Source organism: Panthera pardus, unplaced genomic scaffold (assembly GCF_024362965.1).
Source record: "Panthera pardus isolate Hobbes unplaced genomic scaffold, ASM2436296v1 HiC_scaffold_8, whole genome shotgun sequence".
In the NCBI taxonomy this organism is placed as follows: Eukaryota; Metazoa; Chordata; class Mammalia; order Carnivora; family Felidae; genus Panthera; species Panthera pardus.
The window spans coordinates 20,917,915-20,937,983 of NW_026527013.1; the positions used below are offsets into that span (position 1 = coordinate 20,917,915).

Sequence of the window (20,069 nt, forward strand, 5' to 3'; positions counted from 1 at the left end):
ATTTAGGTCTGAGTCCAAGTGCTGACCTTTCCTCATGTCTCCTCTCAGCAGGATGGGGCAGAGCTCGGCCCAGGACTCCTAGGCCAGAGCCCTCTTCATGGGCCCCTGGACTGGTCCCGGTGCCATTCTGGACCCAGCTCCCTCCTCTGCATGTGGAGACTCCCCTTGCCTGCCTCTCAGCTGGCTGGAGACTCAAGAGAGAGGGAATTAAGAAGTACCTGGACACATCTTAGTCACCATCACTCTGGACTTTGTCCCTCTTATTATTAATGCCCAGCTAAGGAAGGAGCAACCTGAATGGCCCCTTCAAGACTGGAGGAGGGCAGCTGTGAGCCTGGCACAGGCCCAGGCCAACCCAGCTCAAGTTAAGTTGGGAAGGGTGTGGAGCAGATTGGTGTTCCTGAGAGGGATTTGCCTAACCCTACCCTGCAGGTGTGGACTGGGGAGACCCAAAGGAGCCATGGCCCAACTCTGAACTTTGGGATGGAGTTCTGAGCCGCCCAGTTGGTGCCGAAGGCGGCCAGCAAGACACTTCGGACCGCCTGCGATGGAAAAAAAAAAAGTCATAATAATATGTGTCAAACCCTAACTACGTCAGGCTTTGCGCCTCCACACTATCTCCAGATAGTGCTCAGAGCTGTATAGTACACGGGTTCTATCCAGCCCAGCCCCTCTTGCCCTTTCTCTGCCTCAGATTAAGTCCCTTCATCTCGGACTTCGAGGGGCCCCCTCCAGCCTCACCCTCTCCCCACATCACCCCCAGAACCACTCCATCCTTGGGCAAATACACCCCCACCTCTTCTGGGAAGCCCTTCGTCACAGACAGGGCGGATCCTGCTTTAGACCGTGGTCCGGAACGCCTTCCTTACCCTCCTTCTTCTATATCCAAGGCACCAGTTTCTACAACCCTATAACGTCCCAGTTGTCCTCAGGGGCACTTCCCCTCCGACTCTGCCCTTTTACAGGGTTCTGAAGCATAGGGCAGTTAGTAGAGAAACAAGAAGAGGGTGGAGGATCCACTACCGTGCCCCTCCTTCTCTTGGCAGGCGATCCGGGAAAGCCCAGGTCCAGACCGACTGGCCAAGCCCACGTAGGGGCCCCACCCTTCCCACGCTAAGAGCTCGACGCGGTACGCCTGCGCGGAGGAAGTCCACGCCCATGGCGCATGCGCGGCGCTCACTCTGGCGGTATATTAGGGCGACGCCGCTCGCGGCCTGAGGGTTCCCGCAGACAAGGGCAACGGTTTGGTTCTGCTTGGCCTGGGTGCCTGCCGACTCCGCCACAGCCGCCGCCGCCTCTGCAGTCCCCCGCGCAGGTGAGGGCCCGCGCTTTGGGTACGGCGCCGGGCAAGGAAGTCCCCGCGTGTCTTGCCAGCCCGCGCCCCGCTCTCCCGGACGTTGGGACCCCATCCCCCACTGCACCCATCACCTGCCTGCTTGGGGTCAGCGTTCATCTCCCAGATTCTTAGCCCATTGGGCCGCCTCAGTATACCCTATTCAGCTCCCTCCTTACATTTCCTATTTAACTGGCCGCTTCTTTAGAATTCCTTTCTCATACTCTTTCCGTTATTCTCGAGCCCTCAACCCAAGGATAACCTCTGACCTCTCCCCGCCCAGGACTACGATCTAACTCCAGACCCAACACCCTCGATTTTATAGTTCCTGCCTCTCCCCAGTTAGCCCCAACCGTACTTCCCCTCGTTTTCCTGCCCTTCTTTATGTCCCCTCCTTTCTCAGTTTAGTCGTGTTAGAGCTGTGGGGGATGACCTCAGGGAAATCCTTGCCTCTGGGACCCAGAGCCCAGCTGGGTGCCTTCCTAGGGTCTGGGGATGTGAGGACCAGGAGAAGTTTAGGATCCCTACGAGTTCCTCTGCCTGGATGAATGGCAGTGACTTCTTCCCTAGCCTCACTTCTCCACCTGGGTGTGTGCCAACGTGTTTTATCTGCACTGTGCATCTTCCTCAAGGAGCCTCTGACCTCCCAAACCTGTTCCTGACTTGTCCCTTGTTGTCTCAGCCCCTTGGTAGTTAATCATCAGTATTTACTTCACTTGGTAAAGTTGCTTTACAGGTGCTTTTGTGTAGAGCTGGGGAATGAAAGGAGAAGTTGGTGACCTGGGTAGAGTATGGTCACCACTAATTAGTTGAGTCCCACATGAATGCTGTCCTTAGACATTATTGAGTGAGACTTGTTATATCCCAGGGTACCCTTGCTATAAACTGTGGGCAACACCTGAACCCAGTGACCTTGCAGTAGTATTTGCCTGATTATTAAGTGTTGATGTCACTCATTGTCTTTCTATAGGATCAGTGCACCCTCTCGGACATGGAGACTGTTGTTCGCCGCTGCCCATTCTTATCCCGAGTGCCTCAGGCCTTTCTGCAGAAGGCAGGCAAATCTCTGTTGTTCTATGCCCAAAACTGCCCTAAGATGATGGAAGTTGGGGCCAAGCCAGCCCCTCGGGCCCTGTCCACTTCAACAGTACACTGCCAGCAGGTCAAAGAAACCCCTCCGGCTAATGAGAGTAAGTGTCATTGGCAATAAAGTAGGAGGTGGCAGTGTTAGCATTCATCACTAGACTAGAAGCACTTCTAGTCCACAGCGGTGATGGGGGCACAGTAACAGAGGGAGTTACTCTGTGTCAGGCTTGATTCTTTGCATGGACTATCTCACAGTTGGCATCCTAACCCTGCAAGTGTGCACTTTTAGTTTACCCATCTGGAAAGGTGAGACGGTGGCCAGTGTGCACCTTACAGGTTTATGGGTTGTATTCGATGTCTGTTGGAGTTTTAGTGTTCATCAGTACCTCATTCACATAAATATAAAGTTAGGATGTTCTAGTTCAACCTTTCCTTCATTAAATATTTGGCTCTTTGGCTTTTTTTTTTTTTTAAATAGGCTTTATTTTTTAGAGCAGTTTTAGGTTTGCAGCAAAATTGAGTGGAAGCTTTTGGCTTTTAAAGTTGTGACTTTTTTCTTTTCTAAATTATTTTTTTTATTGTGGTAAAATGCACCTAACATAAAACTTACCATTTCTTACCAACTGTACGTACAATTTAGCGGTGTTAAGTACATTCATATGTTTTTAAATTTTTTTTAAGCTTATTTATTTTGAGAGAGACAGAAACAGCGAGAGCAGGGGAAGGGCAGAGAGAGAGAGACAGAGAGAATCCCAAGCAGGCTCCATACTGTCAGTGCAGAGCCCGACCACCATCCAATTTCCAGAGCTCTTCAGCATCCCAAACTGAAACTCTGTGCTCATTCAACACTAACTCCCCCCCGCCCCCCGCAAATACCATTCTACTTTCTGTTTCTGAATTTGACTGCTCTAGAAGCCTCACATAAATGGAATCATAGAATTCATTAAAGTAGTGATTTTTTTAATACATGTATCTTTATTTTATGTATGAATCTTTAAATTTTTTTAATGTTTATTTATTTTTGAGAGAGGCAGACATGAAGCAGACTCCAGGCTCTGAGCTGTCAGCACAGAACCTGACATGAGGCTCGAATTCACGAACCGTGAGATCATGACCTGAGCCGAAGTCGAACGCTTAACTGACTGAGCCACCCAGATGCCCCTAAATTTTGTTTTTAATAAAGAGATCAGAGTTGGATGTAGTTTTTCTCTGGCTCTACCAGGAGAGGATGTGGCTTTTCAGGTTTCACTTAATCCTAGAGAATAATTTACCTTGTAAACTCTGTTAGGTGTATTCTCTGGATGTGTTTCTTGTAAGAAAGGAGTGTTTTGGTTTTTTTTTGTAAGCAGAAAGGATATAATCCTGTGTAGGATTTCTTTTCCTCTTTACTCTTTTAAGAGTTAGTTATGTGTTTTTCCTGAATAGTCAAGATCCTCTTTTACTATTCTGTCCCTAGTATAGAGGAAGTTGAGTAAAACGTGGCTTGTTCACTTGATAGACGTTGCAGCCATTGCAAATGATATTCACAGGCTATTTTGATCTTTATAATGAAAAGGGCAAAATAAGGAAGCACATGCAGAATAAGTAAAACTTTTTTAAACTTGCACATATGTAAAAAAATATGTTTTTAAAAAAACATAATTTACTAAGATGCCTGCAATGGTTATGTTTTGAATGATAGAATGCTTTTTTTCTAGATTTCCCACAGTGAATGTGTATTACTTTTATAATGAATGACATGAACTTCAAAGCAATTTTTTGATTTTATAGAAAATTTTAATGAAAACTGCATTGAGACATCTTACCAAGTTGTAGAAGTTAGCCTCTGACTCACAGTATTCCAGGACGATGCAGAATAAGACTTTACTAGAAGGAAGGTGAATGAATTTGCTTCAGGGGAAAGGAGAGTCATTGTGAGTAGAAGTACAATTATCAGCCAACTGTGTTAAGTCAGTGAACTAGTTTGATGCATTTAGATGAGCTAGTAGATGCTGTGTATGTGATATCCGTGTGGTTTTTTCTTGGCATATACTAATAATTTGAATTCTGTTAGACAAAAATGTAAAGAGTTCACTTTTAGCCTAATTTCTTTTGTTAAGAAAATCAGTAGTTTGTATGTTAAGCAACAGCAAGCCTTTTTGTCAAGAAAGTGTTTTGAAAATATATGCAGAGAGGGGCGCCTGGGTGGCTCAGTCAGTTGAATGTCCGACTTCAGCTCAGGTCATGATCTCGGGTTTGTGAGTTCAGGCCCCACGTCAGGCTCTGGACTGACAGCATGGAGCCTGGAGCCTGCTTCAGATTCTCTGTCTCCCTCTCTCTGCACCTCTCCTGCTTGTTCGTGCTCTCTCCTCAAAAATAAACATTAAAAAAATTAAAAAATATATATAAGCAGAGAAAAAATTCTATGAACATTTCTCCTTACCTTCAAGAGTGTGTCCCCTCCTGAAATATGTTGTGTGTCGTTAGGGTAGATTCACTGAAATCCATCTCAAGAACTGTTGGCTGTCTGAAACTAGAAAAGACTACTTTTGGTGGATTTATAAGGGAAAAATACTGTGGGTTTGAAAGGTAGCTGGATCATGCCAATTAACTCCTCACAGGCACATTGATTCCAGTGAGGCAGATGAGAAAATGGTTCAATTAGCAGAATCTAATAAAAGTCAACTTGTGCCTAAAATGTGGGGGTAGAGTAAGTCTAAAACTTCTCTGTGAGGCAATAAGAGAAAGAAACAAGGGGCTTTCTTGCGTGTTGTGCAACCAGATCTGATGCTTCAGTTTTTCCATTTCACCCCCCAGAGGACAAAACTGCCAAAGCCGAGGGTCAGCAGGTTCCTGATGGATCCCAGCAGACTCCAGATGGCACACAGATTCCGTCTGGACATCCCTCCCTTGCCACAAGCCAGGGCACTGCGAGCAAATGCCCTTTCCTGGCAGCCCAGATGAGCCAGAAGGGCAGCAGCGTCTTCTGCAAAGCCAGTCTAGAGCTTCAGGAGGATGTGCAGGAAATGCATGCCGTGAGGAAAGGTAAACAGATGACTGGAACCATTAGGAGGAGTACAGAGGTCCTTTTGGTTCTTTTGATCCTCCAGATTTATGTATGAGCTCTTATTAGGGTAGTATTTGTATAAAAACTTCCTCTTTTAGGGCCAAGGAAGAAGGTCATCAAGATAGGAATCCGAGGACCACATGACAAAATGTGGGACTTTCTTCCTGGTGTGTGTGTAGGATATGACCACCTTTGATAGTAATTGCTTCATTTGTGAAAATACCCTGATGGTGTAAGCTGTTACAAAACTGCCCTTTCTTTCTTTCCTGCTATCTGGTGGGATAAAAGGTAAAAAATAATACTGCAATAATTGATGGTCTTAGGACTCCCAAGCTGTGTGTCTTACTGAGGGTGATTAAGAGGCAACCTTAATTCCAGTTGTGGCTATGTACACAGAGCACCCAAGGTCCCCAGAAAACCTCACCAGCAGAAATGATGCATATGGCTGGAATTTTTTTCCATGAAGAAAATTGAGATTAGCATTGGGTGGAGTGGGAAGGTGGGGAAGGCATGCCAACCAGCTAGAAAGCTTTGGACTTTAATGTTTATTAAAGCTGTCTGGTAGCTCTGAAAACAAAAGAAAACAACACCAGGCGTTGACCATTAAAATAAAAGGGAGGGAGAAAACTTCATACACTCAGTTACTACTCACTTTGGTTATGATCAGTTTTTCTTGGTGAACTAGACAGTAATTCACTTTTGACAATATTTTGACAATTCAATATTGTGAACTCAAAATAGAATGTTGGTTCCCTTCACTTGTTACTTTTGTTACAGAGGTTGCCCAAACCTCAGTGAACCCCAGTGTGATTAGTGTGAAGACCGACAGTGGGGAGCCAAGTGGGTTGCTGAAGAACTTCCAGGATATCATGCGAAAGCAAAGACCAGAAAGAGTATCCCATCTTCTTCAAGATAACTTGCCAAAATGTACGTCTCATCATTATTTGCCTGATGCAGGAGAGGGTTTTTAACGTAAACATACATTAGATTAAATACAAGATTGCATGGTGAGTTGTGGATTAAAAGCTCTGTGTTTTGCTTGATACAAGTAGGTGTTCTTGGCCATAGTAAATACAAATCCTGTTGGTAACCTGCCTTCTGTCCCTTAATACCTACCTTTCTGTGCCCTAGCCCTGTATTAAACAGTTGACATACACAGTCTCATTTGAAAGCTTCACGATCTCAAGATGAGGATGGCATGTAACTTGCCCACATGAGTACTTCATTAATTTGTCCAGAATCTCCCTGCCATTAGATGACCAAGCTGGGGTTGGAACCCAGGTCTTTTGCCAAAGCCCAGATGTGCTTCCTAACCATCAGACTGTCCCATCTTTGGTTTTTAGCTGTTTCCACTTTTCAATATGATCGTTTCTTTGAGAAGAAAATTGATGAGAAAAAAAATGACCATACCTATCGAGTTTTTAAAACTGTGAACCGGAGGGCACACATCTTTCCCATGGCGGATGACTATTCGGACTCCCTCATCACCAAAAAGCAGGTGTCGGTCTGGTGTAGCAATGACTACCTAGGAATGAGTCGCCATCCACGAGTGTGTGGGGCAGTGATGTAAGTAGCCCTCAGCTTTCAGATACCGCTGAAATTGCCAATTATTTGGCAAGACATTGATGATTTAGAGGGATTGGATCTTTTATGGGGGGAGTATTTAGCAGCTGAAAGTGTACCATAGCAAAATACTATTCTCAGCCTTTGAAAATATCTACAGATTACTTTTTTTAATTAAAAAAATTTTTTTAATGTTTATTTATTTTTGAGAGAGAGAGGGCAAGTGGGGGAAGAGAGAAGAGAGACACAGAATCCGAAGCAGGCTTCACACTGCACTGACAGCCCCGATGTGGGGCTTGAAGCCACGAACCGTGAGATCATGACCTGAACCCAAACTAAGAGGCGCTTAACTGATTGACCCACCCAGGCGCCCCTCTGCGGATTACTTGTAAAAGAACTCGAGCGCACAAGTAGTTGGTAGAGCCCCTTTGTGTATGAGGGTTCAAGTTTATTGGCTCATTGACTGCTCCTGTCTATTCACCCACTACCACTCCTTAAGTGAGTGTGCCTTTAACACCAGGCAGCCTTGCACAGAGGCATCCCTGCTGAAACTTCGGATGGAGAGCTATAAATCTAGCAGCACTGGAGGAAAAGCTGCTTCAAAAAGACATTTAAAAAGATGGTAGATCCTGTCATTCATGTTCTTTAGGAGGTTCGCCTGGCTGAGGACACTTGAGAGAGTTGCTTGTCAGAGTCTCCAAGGAGGCTTGCTAAAGAGAGTCCAGTCTGAGGTGTGTTGATAGATAAATCCCAACATTATGTGACTGGTTTTCGGAGGGTTTAGGTTCAGGTAACCGCCATCCAGGATGTCCCTGTAGCGACTGATGTGTTTGGAGAGAAGGGTATTTGTCAGAATAAAGAAGCCTTAGTAAATTAACTCAGCTAATACTAAGTACTTAGTTGACTGATAAACGAACACTTGTTCTTGATCCCTGGAGTTATCCTCAGGGTATCATCACCCTGGTGTTGACACCAAATGCCACCTAGTCTGAAGATGAAGTCAGTTGAAACTTCTGACTCCTGGTTTCACCATGAGAGAGTGCTAGATCAATGTAAGGTTCAGTATCCTAGCTCCTAGGGAGAGGAATGATTCACATAGTGTTCAGAACCATGAGATTTATTTTCTGCTCCCTCCCCAATTTTTTTTTTCTTCTTTAAATAAAAGGGACACTTTGAAACAACATGGTGCTGGAGCAGGTGGTACTAGAAATATTTCAGGAACTAGTAAATTCCATGTGGACCTGGAGCAGGAGCTGGCTGATTTACATGGGAAAGATGCAGCACTCTTGTTTTCCTCCTGCTTTGTGGCCAACGACTCGACCCTGTTCACTCTGGCTAGGATGATGCCGGGTAAGGAAGCCTGTCATGGGTGCCTTAGAGTTTTTTGAGTTTCCTAGTAATAGCAGGGATATTGACAACAAAGAGGGCTTACCAAAAACAGTTAAGAGCAGTGATAGTATCTGGGAGCATTTTTCCTTGAATTGAGCATCAAGTGCTCACTGCACATGAAAAGTTCCAGCAGCAAATGATACTAATGAAGAAGCAGATTTGAAGGGCTGTCCTTAAGCTAATTGCTTCAAATGTGTGTTGTATGCTAGGAAAATCCTTTGGAGAATTCTGTTAATCATTGGTAGTTATCTTTTGATAAAGTTTGGAATGAGGTGGCCAGATTTAAGAGCAGATTGGTTGTCTGCCCAGTGGTTATTCTATTATACACCTATGGGCCTTCTCAAAAGAGAAGCACTAGTTCATGGTTTTCCCAGGAAGAAACTGGCAAGCAGTGTCTTTCCTACTGGGCAAAGCAGCACTTTCAGGGCAAAGTCTGTTGTCCCTGACTGTCTAGGAAATAATTTGTCTTTGGTGCAGATGGCTTGATAAATAGTGAGGTTTTTTGTATCCTGTTAGGCTGTGAGATTTACTCTGATTCTGGAAACCATGCCTCCATGATCCAAGGGATTCGGAACAGCCGAGTGCCAAAGTACATCTTCCGCCACAATGACGTCAGCCACCTCAGAGAACTGTTACAAAGATCTGACCCCTCGGTCCCCAAGATTGTCGCCTTTGAAACCGTCCACTCAATGGATGGTAAGTCTAAGTAGAGGCCAGTCTGAAACCTTAAATGAAAAACAAGCTGGGCCTGGACTCTTTAAATAAAGTGTAATGCTTATTTTGTTTTTGCAGTTTCTTTTCATTCTGCTAGGAATTCGTATTTGGTGGACATTGTATAGGTTTGAGGGAACGTAGGTTTTTTTATTCTGGCCTTTACTAGGCTCTGAGAACCTTAGATAAACTAGAAACTGGGGGAAATTCATTGTCTTTCCCAGTATTAAAAATGATATCTTTAGAACATAAGCTGTTTTGTTCTGACTGACTCTTACCAAGCAGAAATTTGTGAAGCAGCAAGCTCTTCAAGGCAGTCTGTGTTCTTTCCTCAGGGGCAGTGTGCCCACTGGAAGAGCTATGTGATGTGGCGCATGAGTTCGGAGCAATCACCTTTGTGGATGAGGTCCATGCTGTGGGACTGTATGGGGCTCGAGGTGGAGGGATTGGTGATCGTGACGGAGTTATGCCCAAAATGGACATCATTTCTGGAACGCTTGGTATGTATACTCTGCACATTCTGTAATCTGCACTAAAGTTATATTTTCCTGGGGCTCCTGGGTGGCTCAGTCAGTTAAGCATCGCTCAGGTCATGATCTTGTGGTTTGTGAGTTCGAGCCCCTCATCGGGCTCCGCACTGACAGTGCACAGCCTGCTAGGCATTCTCTCTCTCCTCTCTCTGCCCTCTTTCTCTCTCAAAAGAAATAAACTTTAAAAAAAATTTTTAAAAATAAAGTTGTATCTTCCTATCAAGGCCTCAGGACTACCTGGGGTCAGGTGAAGAGACAGTGTGATAGCATTTAAAGCCTGGGCCACTTTCTGGATGAGTTTGTATATTCTCAGTGGTGGCACAGCTTAGCAGAATCCCTTGAATCGTGGAGGCATGATTCCCAGAATTAAATCTCACAGCCTAATATGACAAATACCATTTGTTGCCATCCGAGCTCATTCCAAACATAGTTGCGGTTCTAGCTACGTGGCAACAGCCTTTACTCTCTGTACTTCAGATTGTTCCATTATATTGAAGAATCCTAGCCATGTTTTAGAGCATTTGTTGGGACCTATGGGTTCAGGTGTGTGAAACACTGAGCTCTGTGCCCACTACATGGAGACCATTGCAGTTCACTCTGGCTACTCTGTATCTGCTCCTCCTAGGTGAGAAGCATTATCTCATGGGGCTGGCCGCTGTAGCCATGTTGCCTGCTGGGCATAAATCCCATCTGCATAGCTCCCTGGCTGTGTAACCTGGAGCTGCACCTCAGTTTCCTCACCGATACAGGTTTCCCCACTACCTGAAAGTGGAGTGTCCCTTTGAAACGTTTCGTAAGACAAGATGGCATAAAGCAAAGACACAGGTGCTCACAGATGCAGATCAAAGCTCTGGTGGCCTGACGCTGGGGTGCCGCCTGTGCTTCCCGGGGATAGGGCTGGGCAGGGCCACTTTCGTTGCTTGGGGTACGCAGTGCCAAACACTGGAGGCTATTTTCACCTTCCACTTTTTCTCATAAAAGTGAAAGCCCTCTCAGATTTCTTCCGGTGAGTGAAAACCAAGTACTAATGTAGGTCTTTCATAAAAGCAAAGTGGCATAACAACTTTTGAAAAGTAGGGACACCTGTATAAGGGAGCTAACAAGCCCTACCTCAGTTTTTGTGGAGAAGATAAGTAAACATGTGCAAGCAATTACCATAGGCCTTCTCTTTGCCTATGAGGAGTCTAAGATGAAAATGTGAACTATAAAACTCTGAAGATTTCAAAAGTTAGTAAGGCAGGGGCTCCTGGGTGGCTCAGTCGGTTAAGCGTCCGACTTTGGCTCAGGTCATGATCTCACGGTTTGTGGGTTTGAGCCCCACATCAGGCTCTGTGCTGACAGCTTAGAGCCTGGAGCTTGCTTCAAATTATCTGTCTCCCTCTCTCTCCGGCCCTTCCCTCTTGAGCTCTGTGTGTCTCTCTCTCAAAAATAAATAAACATTAAAAAAAAAAAAAGGCAGTTAGAGACCCGTGTAGCACTCTGCTGAAATGCCAGTTTACAGCCTGCATTAAGGAAGGGCGGGCCTAAAAGAGTGTCCACCAGCACTGTCTAGGGGCTGAGAACCTTGGGCAAACCAGGAGAGGTCAGGGGTCTCAGGGTAGAGCCCCTGCCAGGAGAAGAGCACTTGTTCATATGTCCTAATTACAGCAACCATTTTCTTTCAGAGAGCTCTTGTGATGCAGGCTTTGTGAAGGTGTAGTCATTGTGAGCTGGAACAGACTGGAGAGAGAAATTTTCCACTGTAAGAGCTTACACCAACCCAGCCCTGTGTGGGGTTCAAGCAGGAATGTTAATTACAGAACACAATGTTAACATCTAGAAGGACTCTTCTCGAGCTCTTAATCCTGAAACTTGAGCTACAGATTATACAAAGGGATTTGAGGAGAATCAAAAAGTGAGGTGGGCCCTAAATCAACCCTAACAGGTTCTGAGTTTTCATTTTTCTCTGGGCGATGCTGCTTGTCAGAGTTCAGTGTTTACTTAGGTAGGAGACCATTCCGGTCACACCAAAACAGTTGATGTCTTAGCTGGGTTACATTCTAGCCTCCGGGGGAATGCTCACGGCGAGAGGACATTGCCAGCAGCACGATTCCGATCCTGTCCCAGAGAGCATCCACCACGTACCATGTACAGCGTGGGAGGTGGCGCCCTGCCCACTGGGGGAGCAGCCAGTCCGGGTGGGAAGAGACACAGCGGCATGCTCTTCAGACGCACGGGATGGGTCGCTCAGTGCTAGGCCTGCTGTGGAGACCTGTCCTTTGATCCTAGTCAGATACCAGCGTGGCCATGTGAATTAGGGGAGGACCCTTTCATAACCTCCTCAACTTTCTCCCTTTCAGAAATCGGTGGACATCCCTTTACTTTATAGTCTTAGGGCACATTGAGGAGACAAAGATGCTCTAAGGCTGTGCAGCGTCTTGCTGGTACATTTAGGGGCAGTTGCTATAGTAAATGTGGCTGTCTCCTCCTAGGCAAAGCCTTTGGCTGTGTTGGAGGGTACATCGCCAGCACGAGTTCTCTGATCGACACGGTACGGTCCTATGCGGCTGGCTTCATCTTCACCACCTCCCTGCCGCCCATGCTGCTGGCTGGAGCCCTGGAGTCTGTGCGGATCCTGAAGAGTGCTGAGGGGCGGGCGCTTCGCCGCCAGCACCAACGCAACGTCAAGCTCATGAGGCAGATGCTCATGGACGCGGGCCTCCCGGTTGTCCACTGCCCCAGTCACATCATCCCTGTCCGGGTAATGACCTGTCTGTGACTGGACTTGCTGGGGGCTGTGCCTCTGCACATGACGTGTGAGATGTTCTGTTTCATGCCTTCTTGAAGTTGAGGGAGGCAGGGGGGCTGCTGGGGCAGGGGGCTGTAGTCAGTGGCCCTCTGCTCGTTGCTGCCTTTGGCTGACTTCACAGTGAAAATGAAGGCTTTGAACCCAGCAGGCTAGAGCAGAGGTTCCTTCTCCACAACACTGGCCTTAAAAGGGTAAACACAAAGCTTCTGTCTGAAAAGTTCCGGGAGCCTAAACTTGGCTCGCTTTGAAGTATGGCTTTTTATTCAGTTAATTTTGAAATAGGTCTTGCCCTTTCCACTGTAAATAGTGGCCTGTTGGTGTCACAGTTGAATTAGTAGAATTAATACAGCTAGTACAGTCAAAGCTGCTTCATTCCCACGGTATGCACATCCCTGGATAGGAGAATTAGCTGGCATCAACTGAAGTTGAAGCTTGGGAGGGAGATCAGTGTGAAATTGGCTTCTTATGTGGTTTCCATCCCCCGGACCATACTAAGCACAGCTGGGCCCTTTAAGTTGCAGGCTTACACTCCTGCTCGAGCCTGAGCCTCCTGAGTGCCGTGTGCATTAGAATTGCTGCTAAGAGGCAGTCCACGCTGTTGTGACCTTACCTTCTGTTGTCAAACTTAGGTTGCAGATGCCGCGAAAAACACTGAAGTGTGTGATGAACTAATGAGCAGACATAACATCTATGTCCAAGCAATCAATTACCCCACGGTGCCCCGGGGGGAGGAGCTCCTGCGGATCGCCCCCACTCCTCACCACACACCGCAGATGATGAACTACTTCCTTGGTGAGTACCTGGAGAGTGCCGGGACCTCCTCACTGGAGAGTTGCATAAAGCTGTCTTTGCGCTGTGTATAATCGAAGTCCTTCAAAGGCATTCAGAACTGTTTCTTTCTCCAGGTAATTAAGAATGCTCTCAGATGGTATAAAACTGTAAAAGACGTTTGTTTGGTTCACTTTAAGGGGTATACGCCTGCTTTTAGAAGCGCTGAGGGAGCCTGCTCATCCACCCACCGTTTCCATTGCCCCCTTGTCAGGGTGACTCAAAGATGCACGGTGACGGCTGGGGTGTAGAGAGAGGCCTCTGAAGGCTTTAGTCTGCCCTGGCCCTCTGGAGCTCGGCCTGGGGCTTCGATTCCCCTGAGGTGCAGTCCCTGAAGCAACCCCCCCCGCCTAACACCTTCTGATGAGTGTAATTGTTCAGTGTTTTATACTGCTTGTGGTTCTGTACAACCCAACTCAGCACCCCCATGTCCAACCTGAAGGCAGAGATCCAGGAGCTGCTTTCAGCCACAGGTTGCTTCTGCCTCCTGAGCCTCCTCAGGTGGTCCTGCTTGCCTTAAAACCGCATTATTGAGATATAATTTACATACCACAAATTTCACCCTTTTAAAGTATACAGTTCTGGGGGTCTTAGGTCCATCATGATGTTGTGCTACCATCACCACTATCTGATTCCAGGACCTTTTCATCACCCTGGAGAGAAACCCCATACCCATGAGCAGCCATGCCGTCCCCTTTCCCCAGCCTCTGTCAGCTGCTCACCCCTTTCCGCCTCTGTGGATTTGCCCCATGCTTTACATTTCACATAACTGGCATCATACCCTACATAGGTTCTTTATGCCTGACTTCTTTACAGCACCGTGTTTTCAGGGTTCACCTGTGTTGTAGCCTGAATCCTCACTTTCTTTTTATACCGAATAATCTTTTGTATGGACGTACCACATTGTGTTTATCCATCAGTTGATGGACATTTAGGTTGTTTCTGCTTTTTGACTGTTATGAAAATAATGCCGCTGGCAACGTTTGTGTTTGACTTTTTTTTTTTTTTAATGTTTGTTTATTTTTGAGAGAGAGAGAGACAGAGTGCGAGCAGGGGAGGGTCAGAGAGAGAGGGGGACACAGAATCTGAAGCAGGCTTCAGGCTCCGAGTTGTCAGCACAGAGCCCGATGTGGGGCTCAAACTCACGAGCCGTGAGATCATGGCCTGAGCTGAAGTCAGATGCTTAACTGACTGAGCCACCCAGGCGCCCCAGTGTTTGACTTTCTGTGTAGGCCGATGTTTGCATTTCTCTTGCATGCATACTCCCTTCAATTTTTTATTTTTTTTATTTTTACATTTATTTATTTTTGAGAGACAGAGTGAGACAAAGTGAGAGCGGGGGAGGGGCAGAGAGAGAGGGAGACACAGGATCGGAAGCAGGCTCCAGGCTCTGAGCTGTCAGCACAGAGCCCGACGCAGGGCTCGAACCCACAGACCGTGAGATCATGACCTGAGCCGAAGTCGGACGCTCAATCAACTGAGCCACCCAGGCGCCCCACTCCCTTCAATTTTTAAAAACTTTTTCCTCACAGAGAATCTGCTGGCCACGTGGAAGAGAGTGGGTCTGGAACTCAAGCCACATTCCTCAGCCGAGTGCAACTTCTGCAGGAGGCCACTGCATTTTGAAGTGATGAGTGAAAGAGAGAAATCCTACTTCTCTGGCATGAGCAAGTTGGTATCTGCCCAGGCCTGAGTGTGTCGTGACCTCAGTTACTCACTGAACCCCAGGCCGTGTCGTATCCACATAGTCTCCAGAGTTGTCTTTATATGTGAATTAAATTATATTAAATTTTAATCTATAGTAAAAGCACAGTCCTGAAAATAAATTCTTGTTTAAGTGACGGGTCCTGTTACTGGCCGCTGAATCAGAAAAATCATTTTTCCTCATGCCTTTCAACTTGGTCTGTATTGCTGAGATACGTGAAATGATGGGCATGTCCTGGTCCTCTGGTAGTGACTGCGGACACGGCTGGGGTGGCAGACCCTCCTGCTCGGCGTGAACCCAACTTTGTCTTCACTGCCCACTGCCGCCCCAGCCCTGCAGCTGAGGGGCCCTGAGCAGGCCAGGCCCCGTGGTGGCCATTTCACTCCAGTTCCTCCCCTCTAATTGTGGTCCTGCCACAGCGGTTTCCCTCCCTGCTTTCCCTTCTCAGCTACTGCCTTGGCCTCAGGCTTCCCTGTGAAAGTAGGGCAGTCAGAAGGGAACTGCTTGTCTGTCCCCACTGAGTCCTTCAGCCTGTCTGCCCTCTATACCTGTGATTGTGTCCCTTGCAGAGACAGTGCACGTGTCCGTGCTCCTCTGTCTGACTCCTGCTTTTTTTTCTGGGTCCTATGGTTTCTAGCACCTTCCTACAACCACCTCTAACCTCCTCAGTCATGAGGTCATGAATTTGTTCCTGTTGGCCTACAGCAGGCTTTGTCACCCACCTACTAAATAAGCCAGCTCTCCCTTAGTCTAGACCCCCTTTGGGCTACTGCCCGTCCCCTCTGTTCTGCCTCTTTCCTGATCAGCTGCCTCACTTGGTCCTCTGTCCTGCGCCTGCGGAGGCTACTTTTTTTTTTTTTTTTAAGCCACATTTTGTCTCTATCTTACCAAATCCAGTGTTTTTCCTTTCATTGGCTCTCCCAGCGGTCTTTGCGGTGTCTGTCCTTGGCCTTTTCACAGCTTCCTTCTCTGACCTGTGCTACCAGCCTCTCCTGAACACTGAACTCTCTCACGAACTGGTCCCTTTTTGAATGTTGGGCACCCACCAGCCTCATCTCTAATTACACTTAGCACTTCCCTCACACCATGTGATCTCTCCCAGCCCTGGGCTTTCAGTTCCAGCTGGTCGCTGCTGACTGCTGTCGAACTCCTCGAACCACACAGGTCCAGAGGGCACCTCGGCCTGCCCACTCCTCTGCCTTCTCTTCCCTTGTCTTCCAGCATCTACCCACTTACTTTGGTCCCTCATGGAGAAGTCCGCTATCTTTTCTCACACGAGACTGTTGGCAAAGTCCTATAAATTCTAACATACGTGTCAGGCTAGCCCACTTCCTGTCACCTCTGCTACTGCGATCCCAGGTGTGCCATCATCCTGGCATCTGCCCCAGCCTCGACCCCATACGGTAGCCTGAGAGAGCTTTTAAAATTATAAAGTGTATTATGTCCCTCCCCTGCAGAGAACTTTCCTGGGCCTTCCAGTGGCACTAGGATTAAATTCCAGCTTGTTCACACAAGCTGACCATATTCTCTGCGGTCGGGATCCCATCCCACCTCCATTCTCGATTTGTTCACTCTGCTTCATGTGTTGATGCACTCTCCTAGGCCTCAGACCTCCCAGGTGCGCTCCAGCTTCTGGGCCTTGCTGTTAGCCATTGTTTCTTCCCTGGATTTTTCTAGCCTGGATCATGGCGTGGCTGCCTCTCTTTACATAGGTCAAGAGTCCTGAGGAGACCTTTCCTGAGCCCCGGGATAAGGCAACCCAGCCCCTCTAGTGTTCTCACTGTCACTTGACCTCCTATTGTGCTGCCCTTCCAAGAACTGGTCACTACCTGCAATGACTTTCCGCTGTTGATCATGTGCTCTGTCTCCTCACTTCTATATCCCCAGTGCCCAGCACAGTACCTGACACACAGCAGGCACTGAGCAAGTGTGTGTTGAGTGAAAGGGGGTTTTCTTCACTGTAGCTGCCGTAATAAAACACCCCAGACACCAGGAGACATCCATTTCTCACAGTTCTGGAGGCTGGGAAGGTCAAGATCAAGGTGCTAACAGATTCAGTTCCTGGTGAGAGCCCTCTTCTTGGCTTGCAGACTATTCTCTTCTTGCCATAAATTCACATGACCTTTTCTCAGAATGTGCAGAGAGAGGTCTCCTTCTTCCTCTTTCTCTCAGGCCACTAATCCCACCATGAGGGCCTCACTTCATAACCGAATCTAATTATTTTCCAAAGGCCTGCACCTCCAAATGTCACCACACTGGGGTCAGGGCTCTAATACATGAATTCAGAGAGTACACATTCAGCCCATACCAAATCTACTTCACTGGAAAACATAGGTGAGCTGAAAGAACCCCAAGCAGCTGGAGGACAAAGACAATGCCCAGCCTTGCTCCCCTCTCTTAGCTCTAGAAGGGCAGCTGTGGCTCTCTCCTCCCTGGAGACAGTTGTACTGGCATTCCTGCCTGGGGCGCACCCTTCTCCAGGACTGGCCCTAGAGAGAGGGGCTGATTTCTGGTCCCATCAAATAAAGCCACACATCTAGGCAGCCGCGGGGCACGATGGGAGGCAACATCACCTCGCAACCACCATACAGTTCCTTTCTGCTCAGGAAACATGTCTCACTTGCTTTCCCAGCCCTGTTCCCACATGAGCAGCTGGGCTCTCCCATTGTCCCCCCCCCCCCCCGCAACTCACCCTGTGTTCCCACGCCGGGAACTCCCTCCACCTCTTTTCCTCCCAGTGTGACTTGTTCCTCCAGCCTGGGTAATGTTTCTCTCTGAATACTTAGCAAGACTCCCCTTCCTTCTCATAATACCCAGAGCCAGCTGGGTCAACGAGGTTGGTCACCTTCCTTCTCTCCTCACTGCTACTCGGGGTTATGAGAACAAAGGATGGTGGTACCATCTGCAGGAAGTGGATGGGATTCATGAACTGCTTAAAAATGAGAAGCTGGGCTTCTAATAGGGTCTTGAGTGTAGAAATGTGTGATACCATAGAAATTTTCCAAGAATATGGAAACGTCAGGAGCATTACAGTATCCTTGAGGGAAAGGTTGTGGTCGTCGTTGAGCTGAGTTGTTGTCGTTGAGTTGTCATTTCCAATCTTAGCGGGGAGAATTTCCTTACATTTAAGTTTTCCTCTATCAGATTTCCCTAAGTCTTGTGCCCAGACCTCTGTTTGTCTAGTACTCACTGCCCCATGACAGCAAAAAGCACAGGAGGCAACACCAGGGTCCTGCTCCCAGCTTCCTGTGCCCCTGATTCAATCACATCTGCCTCTGAAACCCGTTCAGTGCTCCAGGTGGAGGGTCAGTCTCTGGGTACAGAGATGAAAAAGCAAAGCCACATCAGCATGAGCCCCTTACCTAATGATAATGACTGGGGGCTGCTAGGTTTCTCAGACCTTCACACACGTTAGCACCAAGCCTTCTAACAGCCTGCAGAGTAACCCCGGCCACCCCTATTTACAGATGAGCAAATTGAGGCTCCAAAGGGGAGGTCGCCCACCGCCCAAGATAATCCAAATGGCAGAGCCAGTACTTAGCCCAGGTGAGCTGACTTGAGTGCCACTCTTCCCCAGCCTTACAGAGCCAGGCCACAGCTGGTGCTCACGCTCCATGTCCAGCAGTGCAGAAGAGAGAGCCTGTAGCCAGCCATGGGTGCCCTTCTTGAACACAGCGCCATGGCAGTCCCTCTCAGCAGTCCCACCCGAGCTCAGGACTTGGGATAATGGAGCTCTGTCCCTTCTGATCCTGGAGACAACAGCAGAACTTTTTTCTGTAGGTTGAATCTAGGGCCATGTATCTTCAGACTCACTTAAGCCAACAGTCATTCTACCATAGCCCCCATGCTTCATCTCTAAAATGCTCTTCTGAATCTGAGGCCCCAAAAGAACCAGAACTGTGAGCATGAGGTAGGTGGGTACATGAGGGTTCCGTCTGGGAACTGCCTGAGGGCAGACTCAGCTGTCCTGAGATATAGGCAAATTGTGTCCCCTGCATGCAAAACATGGGGCCCTGGATTGGGCCCTGCTTCCCGCTCCTAGGTGTGGCCGGAACAGCCTAAGAGCTGTTTGGCAAGGGCCTCCCCTAGACTCCAGCCTGAGTGAAAGTTCTTGTTCTCTTTTCTCCCCAGGCACAGGCCAAGGAAGTACGTGGGGCCATGCCATTCCTTCTGCCTGCTCCTCCAGAAGCTGAGAGGCCCTCTCAAGAGGCAGGATAGAGCCCATGTGGGACTTTTTTTTTTTAAGTTTGTTTATTTATTTTGAGAGAGAGTGGTGGGGGGGTAGGGGAAGAGAGAGAGGGAGAGAGAGAATCCCAAGCAGGCTCCGTGTTGTCAGCATGAAGCCCAATGCAGGGCTTGATCCCCACAAAAATCGTGAGATCATAACCTGAGCCGAAAACAAAGAGTCAGATGCTTAACTGTTTAATGGACTGAGCGACCCAGGCTCTCCTATGTGGGACTTCTGACTGGTGGATCAGACCTTTCTGTCTTTCCAGCTGGAAAGCAGGTAACAGAGGCCACCAGCCTGCCATGGGAGCCCCTGTGCCCAAGTCAGAAAGAGGAAGGTGGCCCATATTTCTTTCCCAATTATGCCCTGGAGCGGGGGGGGGGGGGGGGGCAAAAGCAGCACCCCACCCCCTGACCCCAGGGCTGCCCACAATCAGGCTGCAAGACCAGCCAAGACTGCGGCCAGCTCCAGTCTTCCACCCTAAGAGTCCTGGAGCAACTGGGCTGGACTCCAACTGTCCCGAGCCAGCCAAACTGCTTCCACTCTGCTGCTACCCCAGGTCCCAGCTCCAACTTTCTGGCTGTACATGTCTCTTCTCCTCAAAAGGTAGGCTCAGCTGTGGGGACAGTGAAGCAGCAACCCAGGACAAAGCAACCTCCAAGGCTCCAGGCCTGACATGACCCACAACTCTCCACACACTTGAGTGCAGACTCTATCAGTGTCTCCAAACACTGGTCATTGGTGCTTCGAGCAATAGGGTCTGGAACCCTATACTGGATACCAAAACTAGAAATGCACACACATACTTCACCCTCATCGGATGTAGCTGTGTCTCCCACCTAAATGCAATCAGCTGTGAAAG

General features: G+C 48.0%; 1 protein-coding gene across 1 annotated transcript; it reads left to right on the forward strand.

Moving 5' to 3' along the window:
• Positions 1-1,207: 1,207 nt before the first annotated feature.
• ALAS1 (5'-aminolevulinate synthase 1) lies at positions 1,208-15,115 on the forward strand. The gene is made up of 11 exons (XM_019417062.2): positions 1,208-1,315; positions 2,304-2,523; positions 5,216-5,443; positions 6,243-6,392; positions 6,809-7,031; positions 8,194-8,378; positions 8,934-9,113; positions 9,464-9,628; positions 12,130-12,398; positions 13,076-13,238; positions 14,807-15,115. Exons 2-11 carry the CDS (start codon positions 2,325-2,327, stop codon positions 14,965-14,967), a joined length of 1,923 nt encoding a protein of 640 aa, XP_019272607.1. The 5' UTR covers positions 1,208-1,315; positions 2,304-2,324; the 3' UTR covers positions 14,968-15,115.
• Positions 15,116-20,069: the final 4,954 nt, after the last annotated feature.